Consider the following 8680-nt stretch of genomic DNA (forward strand, 5'->3'; position numbering starts at 1 on the left):
CAGAGCGAGACTCCGTCTCAGAAAAAAAAAGGAAAAAGAAAAAGAAAAAAAAAAAAAGTTGAGTGCCCATCATGGACCAGGCTCTATGCCAGCCACTTTAACATATGTGTGATACAGCAGCCTCCAAAAAGGGTTTTCTGCCCATTTTATAATGAAGAAACAGAAGGTCATCCAGCTAAGACTCTTCTTTTTGTTTTTGTTTTTTGTTTTTTTTTTTTTGAGGCGGAGTCTCACCTGTCACCCAGGCTGGAGTGCTGTGGCCGGTTCTCAGCTCACTGCAAGCTCCGCCTCCTGGGTTTACGCCATTCTCCTGCCTCAGCCTCCCGAGTAGCTGGGACTACAGGCGCCGCCACCTCGCCCGGCTAGTTTTTTGTATTTTTTAGTAGAGACGGGGTTTCACCGTATTAGCCAGGATGGTCTCGATCTCCTGACCTCGTGATCCGCCCGTCTCGGCCCCGCAAAGTGCTGGGATTACAGGCTTGAGCCACCGCGCCTGGCCGTTTTTGTTTTTTTTTGAGATGGAGTCTCGCTCTGTCGCCCAGGCTGGAGTGCAGTGGAGGGATCTCAGCTCACTGCAACCTCCCCATCCCAGGTTCAAGCGATTTTCCTGTCTTATCCTTTATCCTCTCGAGTCCAGCTAAGACTTAAACCAGCTCTGTATCAATCCGAATACCATGCTTTCTTGTTTTCTGCTACAGCTCTGCTTCCCAAGGAAGTCAAAGAAAGTTAAAGAAAAAAACAAAACATAACTGAAATGAAATTTCACAGATTAGTAGATAGGAAATGGACAAGCTGGGAAAGGGCATTCCAAGTTAGACAAATAGTATTGCCGAGGTATAGTGTCAGGGAAAATTGGCATGTTTGTTTAATCCTGTAGGCATTTCATACATTTTTGTACCCTAACTAGATTCTGAGCCCTTTTACATCTTCAGTTCAGTTTAGTATAGTGATATACTGTTGTTTATATACCCATCTTAGGAAGGGCTGTGTTGAGATCCTATAGCCTGTGTCATTACTAGCCTCTTGTTCATCTCTCCGTCTGCTGTCTCCTCTCCCTGCTTTCCCAGTTATGCTCTTGGTTACTTTTTTTTTTTTTTTTTTTTTCTGAGACGGAGTCTTGCTCTGCCACCCAGGCTGGAGTGCAGTGGCCGGTTCTCAGCTCACTGCAAGCTCCTCCTCCCGGGTTTACGCCATTCTTCCGCCTCAGCCTCCCGAGTAGCTGGGACTACAGGCGCCCGCCTCATCGCCCGGCTAGTTTTTTGTATTTTTTAGTAGAGACGGGGTTTCACCGTATTAGCCAGGATGGTCTCGATCTCCTGGCCTCGTGATCCGCCCGTCTCGGCCTCCCAAAGTGCTGGGATTACAGGCTTGAGCCACCGCGCCCGGCCGCTCTTGGTTACTTTTAAGGGCAGGAGAAGAGCAAACACTCTGGAACTAGATCAGTACCCAGGATGCCGCTAATGATGGTATCATTTGCTGGAAGCCAAAGACCCAACATCAGAGCCTTGACTTCAATGAGGTCACCTTTAAACCTGGACAAATGGGTTAGTCAGCTCCCCTGGGTGGCTAAGGATAGCAGAGGCATCAGTATAAGACAGAGGGGCTAGTAAGCAGCCAACTTCACAGCCTCTTTAAAGAGTTACTGTTACTGCTAAAAAAAAAAAAAAAAAAAAAAAAAAAAAAAAAAGAAGAAGAAGAAAACACTTCCATGAGAACCAAGGACTTTTTATACTTAGAACACATACTGAAAAATCAGGAGGGAGTAGCTAAGCTAAAAGCAGCACCAGATGCCTTCTGGAATGAGTTGCCTTCCTTGCCTCCACAACAGTAGCCAGACTGGACCTCTGGACAACACGGTAAGTGTGACAATCACACTTCCTAGATCAGGACCAAGGGTAGGAGGCCACCAGGCTCAGCTTACAAGCCCTGTGAAACCAGAAAAAGCCCATCAGTTAGACCCAGAATGTGGGGGCAGCCACAACCATGTACTTCTCATCCAAAGGAACGCGTCCTGATCTTTCAAGCAGACAGCATGAAAGTTTCTTCTGTCTCTCTCATTTGGGCATTAAATCCTATATTACTCCCCACCCCTACACACCCCTTCTCCAGGCAATAACCCCGGCCCACATGATCAGGCACTCACCCAAGTAATCGTCCATCAGGGAGCCAATAGCAAACTGCAGGAAAGATGGTAAAAAGAAAGTGAAGCCACGATGAGCACAGAACCAACCTCTACCCCGCAGCCCCAGGCCTTCTGCCCATCCATCCCTTCTTCCTGACAGAAGAACACAGAACCCCCGACACTGGGTGGCAAGAAATCCGACAGCTCTCAGCTCAACCTGGTATAGGTAGAGGCGGGGAAAAGACTCACAATGTCATTCTTGTCCACACGGGTCCCCACAATCTTTAAGCGGATCTCATCATCCTGCTGAATCACAATATCCTGGGGAGAGGAGGGAACAGTGTACAGATGCTCCTCAGTTTATGAGAGGTTACATCACAACTACTTCACTGTAAGCCCGGGGGCATATTGAATGCACATCACTTTTGCACCATGTAAAGTCATAAAATCATGAATCAAGCCATGGTAATTCGGAGACCATCTGTGCTCGGCCATCCCCAGGCCAATATTCTCCCTTCGGATGACTGATTCTCTCCTCCTCTTCCTGACTTCTTTCTGTTCACTTACCTCATCCATTGTCTTGTAACATGGTGGGTTGGAGTTAGGATCAAACTCCATCTCTGAAGGGATGGACTAAAAGGAAAGTGAGATTAGGTTAGCACTTTAAAAGGATGCTTCAGTAGATGGTAATAAATGGGTATCTCTGTTCCTCAGCCCCACCCAGTGTGCCCAGACTTACATGTCGAGAGATGAAGCAAGACATGGGTCCAATTTCTGTGAAGAGTCCAACCTAGAAAAAAATGAGTGATCTTGGCCGGGCGCGGTGGCTCAAGCCTGTAATCCCAGCACGTTGGGAGGCCGAGACGGGCGGATCGCGAGGTCAGGAGATCGAGACCATCCTGGCTAACACGGTGAAACCCCGTCTCTACTATACTAAAATAACAAAAAAAACTAGCCGGGCGTGGTGGCGGGCGGCCTGTAGTCCCAGCTACTCGGGAGGCTGAGGCAGGAGAATGGCGTAAAACCCGGGAGGCAGAGGCTTGCAGTGAGCTGAGATTCTGGGCCACTGCACTCCAGTCCGGGAGATCAGAGCGAGACTCACGCCTCTATTTAAAAAAAAAAAAAAAAAAGTGATCTTATGATCTCATGCGCGGTGGCTTATCCTCTATAATCCAAGCACTTGGGAGGCCGTGAGGCGGGGAGTGATATCAGGTCACGAGTTCAAGACCAGCCTGACCAACATGGTGAAATCTTGTCTCTACTAAAAATACAAAAATTAGCTTGGCGTGGTAGCGCGTCTGTAATCCCAGCTACTCAAGAGACTGAGGCAGGAGAATCGTTTGAACCCAGGAGGCGGAGGTTGCAGTGAGCCAGATCTTGCCATTGTACTCCAGCCTGGCAACAGAGCAAGACTGTTTCAAAAAAAAAAAAAAAAAAGTGATCTTGCTTTTTCTTTGTCCCCTCAAGTGTTGTGTTTTTGTTTTTTGTTTTCTAAATTTTGAGACAGGTTCTCACTCTGTTGCCCAGGTTGGAAAGCAGTGGTGTAATCACAGCTCACTGTACCTTTGAACTCCTGGGCTCAAGCAATCCTCCCACCTCAGCCTCCCAAGTAGCTGAGACCACAGGTGCACACCACCATGCTAGGCTAATTTTTAAAAACTTTTTGTAGAGACAGAGTCTTGCTATGTTGCCCAGGCTGGTCTCAAACTCCTAGGCTCAAGCAATCTTCCCACTTCTGCCTCCCAAAGCACTGGGATTATAGGTGTGAGCCAGCACACTTTTTTTTTAAGCTTTCATTTGTATTTCTTTATGTATTTACTTTGAGACAGAATCTCACTCTGTTGTCCACTCTGAAGTGCAGTGGTGCAATTTCAACTCACTGCAACCTCCACCTCCCAGGTTCAAGTGATTCTCATGCCTCAGCCTCCCGAGTAGCTGGGACTACATGCACATGCCACGATGCCTGGCTAATTTTTGTATTTTTAGTAGAGATAGGGTTTCACCATATTGGCCAGGCTGGTCTTGAACTCCCAACCTCAGGTGATCTGCCCACCTCAGCCTCCCAAAGTGCTGGGATTACAGATGTGAGCCACCATGCCCAGCCTAAGCTTTCATTTTAAATAATTAAAGAGCTTAGGCCTGTTAGTCCAAGATTTGAACACCTGTTGGCCACATGATCTTGGCCAATACACTTAACTTCTTTTTTTTTTTTTTGAGACAGAGTCTCGCTCTGTCGCCCGGGCTGGAGTGCAGTGGCCAGATCTCAGCTCACTGCAAGCTCCGCCTCCCGGGTTCACGCCATTCTCCTGCCTCAGCCTCCCGAGTAGCTGGGACTACAGGCACCCGCCACCTCGCCCGGCTAGTTTTTTGTATTTTTTTAGTAGAGACGGGGTTTCACTGTGTTAGCCAGGATGGTCTCGATCTCCTGACCTTGTGATCCGCCCGTCTCGGCCTCCCAAAGTGCTGGGATTACAGGCTTGGGCCACCGCGCCCGGCCTTAACTTCTTCTAAGCTTTAGCTTCTGTAAAAAGCACCCACTGGCCAGGCGCAGTGGCTCATGCCTACAATGTCAGCACTTTCGGTGGCTGAGGCAGGCAGATCACCTGAGGTCGGGAGTTTGAGACCAGCCTGAGCAACATGGAGAAACCTCGTCTCTACTAAAAATACAAAAATTAGCTGGGCGTGGTGGCGCATGCCTATAGTCCCAGCTACCTGGGAGGCTGAGGCAGGAGAATCGCTTGAACCCAGAGGCGGAGGTTGTAGTGAGCTGAGATTGCGCCACTGCACTCCAGTCTGGCGACAGAGCTAAACTCCATCTTAAAAAAAAAAAAAAAAAAAAAGGAAAGCACCCACCTTTTAGAGTCATTGTGAGTCTCTGCACTTCACCTGGCCCACAGTCACTACTCAATCAACACAGGCTTTTATTGTTATGACTATTAATGTTGACTCTTGCCCTCTGAGTTGGGCAGGGCAAGATTACCATACAATTTGAAAGTGCAGCACAAGAAGTAAAGTGATGGCCAGGCGTGGTGGCTCACACCTGTAATCCTAGCGCTTTGGGAGGCCGAGGTAGGCAGACTGAGCTCAGGAGTTCGAGATCAGCCTGGGCAACGTGGCAAAACCCCATCTCTACTAAAAAAATACAAAAAATTAGCCGGCCATGGTGGCACGTGCCTTCAGTCCCAACTACTTGGGAGGCTGAGGCAGGAGAATCACTTGAACCCAGGAGGCAGAGGTTGCAGTAAGCACCACTGCACTCCAGCCTGGGCGACAGAGCAAAACTCTGTCTCAAAAAAAAAAAAAGTAAGGTGACTTAGCTGAAGGCACAGTTATGAAGTGGAGACAGGACCCAACCCAGATCTACTGAGAGACTACCCCAATGCCTCCCCTAGGTATGGTCTCACCTTGTTGACCTGAGTGACAACAGCATCCACGACCTCCCCTTTAAAGGGCCGGAAAACAATGGCCTTGTACTTAACTGGATAAAGGACAAAGCCTCGGCCTGGCTGGATCACACCAGCACCAATATTGTCAATGGTGGTGACAGCAATTACAAAGCCATACCTGCAAGGAGGATGAGAAACAGAAAGACATTGTGTGTCCAAGAGCCTCTAGAGACATCTGCAATAAAAGTCACTGAGCTCTTGGGAGTAGGGTCGGGGAGAGCAAAAGGACAAGTAGATAGAACCTCTGCTCCCAGAGAGCTTAATGACCAAGAGAAGACAGAACACAGATCAGTATGTATAAGACCAAATGCTGTTCTGGTAATTTCACAGTAAATGTACAAGAAGGCTGGAGTCCTTGAGGAAACAGATCTCAATCTTCGGGATGCCTGAGAATCATCATCTTAAAATGCAGATTCTCAGGTCTGCCTCACAGAGTCTTGATTCTGTAGGGAATAAGGAGGCTCAGGAATCTGCATGTTCCTGCAGGTTTTTCTGATGCTGGAGGCCCAAGTACTCCACTGCCCTGGGCTGGGTCCCAGCTCATCAATATCAGAGAGGCCCCTCTGTGCAAAGCCCAGAGATGGCCAAGTCCCAGTCTACTTCCTTCCTCCCCCAAACTCTCGATCCACTTTTTCTGGTCGTTCATTCAGAAGATATATAGAGGCCCATGGTGTGTGGTCCCTAGACACAGGGGATAAGAGAAAACCAGCAGAATGACAGAGAGAGAGGAGACACAGGAACAATAACTACACTGTGAGCTCCACAAGGGCTGGCCTCATTCTATCTTGTTCCCATTCTACCTTGTTCTGAGCCCAACACGGGTCCTGGCACACACCCAGTGCTTTTTAAATGTTTGAGGAGTAAATGAATGAATGACCAATGTCAGCTGAGGGAAGGAAGTCTTACTGTCCAGCATTACAGAGGGCGCCCTGGGAACCCAAAGCAGGAAGCAACTGGCTGCCTGAGAGGGTTAGCGGGGTCCCCAGAGTGGGTGGCAGGACGAGTAGGAGTTGGGGAGGGGTCGCAGGTATAGCGCCCTGTGTGCGCATCGAAGGATCTGGCGGCGCGGTGAGCTCCGCACTCACTTCCCTGTGCAGGTCCCCTCCACCTCGGTGAAGAGCTTCTGCTTCACCGTGTTGAGCAAGTTGGGGCCGAAGTAGCGCGGGTGCAGCAGGATTTCGTGCTCTAGGGAGATCTGCGGAGAAAAGAGGGATGGGGACCAGGCCACGCGCCGGGAGGTTATCGGACAAGGGGAGCCTCGCGCCGGCGCCTGGCCTTGCTCCTCCTTTCCACCCAGCCCTTGCCGCCACCCTGAGCCCTGCTCACATGGTAGAACATCGTCCCAGAGCAGGCAAGCAGGAACAGTCCACACCTCCGACCGCCCCTGGGAATCCACCGGAAACACACTTAGCCGCCGCAGCCCCAGTCCCGCGCCTGCTGCGACGACGAGAGCGGAACTCCACCTCCTCCGCGAGGGCGGAACTCCACCTGCTCCACGGGTCTGATTGGGCCTTGTAGCCGTGGGCGAGAACCACTAAGCCCCGCCCCTCACCACCGCCCCGCCCCTCCCACTGGGCATCAAACCACAACTCCTTTTTTTGTTTTGAGACGGATCTCCCTCTGTCCCCCTGGCTGGAGTGCAGTGGCGCGATCTCGGCTCACTGCAACCTCCGCCTCCCGGGTTCAAGCGATTCTCCTGCCTCAGCCTCCCGAGTAGCTGGGATTATAGGCATGTGCCACCACACCTAATTTTATATATATATATATATTGTTTTTTTTTTTGAGACGGAGTCTCGCTCTGTCGCCCAGGCTGGAGTGCAGTGGCGCAATATCGGCTCACTGCAAGCTCCGCCTCCCGGGTTCGGGCGGAGATCTTCTGCCTCAGCCTCCCCAGTAGTTGGGACTACAGGCGCCCACCACCGCGCCCGGCTAATATTTTGTATTTTTAGTAGTGACGGGGTTTCACCGTGTTAGCCAGGCTGGTCTCGATCTCCTGACCTCGTGATCCGCCCGCCTCAGCCTCCCAAAGTGCTGGAATTACAGGCGTGAGTCACAGCGCCTGGCCAATTTTGTATTTTTGGTAGAGATGGGGTTTCTCCATGTTGGTCAGGCTGGTCTCAAACTCCCAACCTTAGGTGATCTACCGACCTCGGCCTCCCAAAGTGCTGGGATTACAGGCGTGAGGCACTGCACCCAGCCAGCAACTCTCTGAATTGCTTGAACCTGGGAGGCCACTGCACTCCAGCCTGGGCAACAAAAGCGAAACTCCATCTCAAAAAATAATAATAATAAATAATAGCTACCACTTACTGCTTTCTTCCTAAATGCCAGATACTGTGTTAAGCCCTTTATATAATTATCTCCCTTAATTCTCATAATAATCTACAGAAATTGGTGTAGAAATAACAAAAAGTTTACATAAGCCTTAGCCAAAAGGCCAAGAAGCTACAGAAAATAATGAAATTTAGGCCGGGCGCAGTGTTTCACGCCTGTAATTCCAGCACTTTGGGAGGCCGAGGCGGGCAGATCATGGGGTCAGGAGATTGAGACCATCCTTGCTAACATTGCGAAACCTCGACTCTACTAAAAATACAAAAAATTGGCGGGGCGTGGTGGCACGTGCCTGTAGTCCCAGCTACTCAGGAGGCTGAGGCAGGAAAATCGCTTGAACCCGGGAGGCAGAGGCTGCAGTGAGCTGAGATCGCGCCACTGCACTCCAGGCTGGCAACAGAGCAACCCTAAGAAAGAAAGAAATTAAAAGCTATTGCAATCCCAAAAAACATTTTAAGCCTCGAGAGAGATATGACTGTGAGTCACATATAGTTTACAATTTCTGTTCTCAGATTATAGATTAACTCTTTTTTTTTTTTTTTTTTTTTTTTTGAGAGGGAGTCTCGCTGTGTCACCCAGGCTGGAGTGCAGGAAATCCATGACTATTTCATCCTCTGTTAAAAAATGTTACATGCCCCGGGCACGATGGCTCACGACTGTAATCCTGGCTACTTGGGAGACTGGGGCAGGAGAATTGCTTGAACCCGGGAGGTGGAGGTTGCAGTGAGCCAAGAACATGCCACTGCACTCCAGTCTGGGAGACAGAGCAAGACTCCCTCTC

General features: G+C 49.8%; 1 protein-coding gene across 1 annotated transcript; it reads right to left on the reverse strand.

Annotated features, from left to right (window-relative positions):
• Nucleotides 1–1704: 1704 nt before the first annotated feature.
• Nucleotides 1705–7063, reverse strand: POLR2G (RNA polymerase II subunit G). The gene is made up of 8 exons (XM_017878344.1): nt 6895–7063; nt 6654–6763; nt 5527–5686; nt 2862–2912; nt 2690–2755; nt 2372–2443; nt 2144–2177; nt 1705–1926 (listed from the first exon to the last, which is right to left on the reverse strand). Exons 1-8 carry the CDS (start codon nt 6904–6906, stop codon nt 1913–1915), a joined length of 519 nt encoding a protein of 172 aa, XP_017733833.1. The 5' UTR covers nt 6907–7063; the 3' UTR covers nt 1705–1912.
• Between the last annotated feature and the right edge of the window lie 1617 nt (nt 7064–8680).

The sequence above is a fragment of the Rhinopithecus bieti genome, unplaced genomic scaffold (assembly GCF_001698545.2).
Source record: "Rhinopithecus bieti isolate Rb0 unplaced genomic scaffold, ASM169854v2 scaffold_11488, whole genome shotgun sequence".
In the NCBI taxonomy this organism is placed as follows: domain Eukaryota; kingdom Metazoa; phylum Chordata; class Mammalia; order Primates; family Cercopithecidae; genus Rhinopithecus; species Rhinopithecus bieti.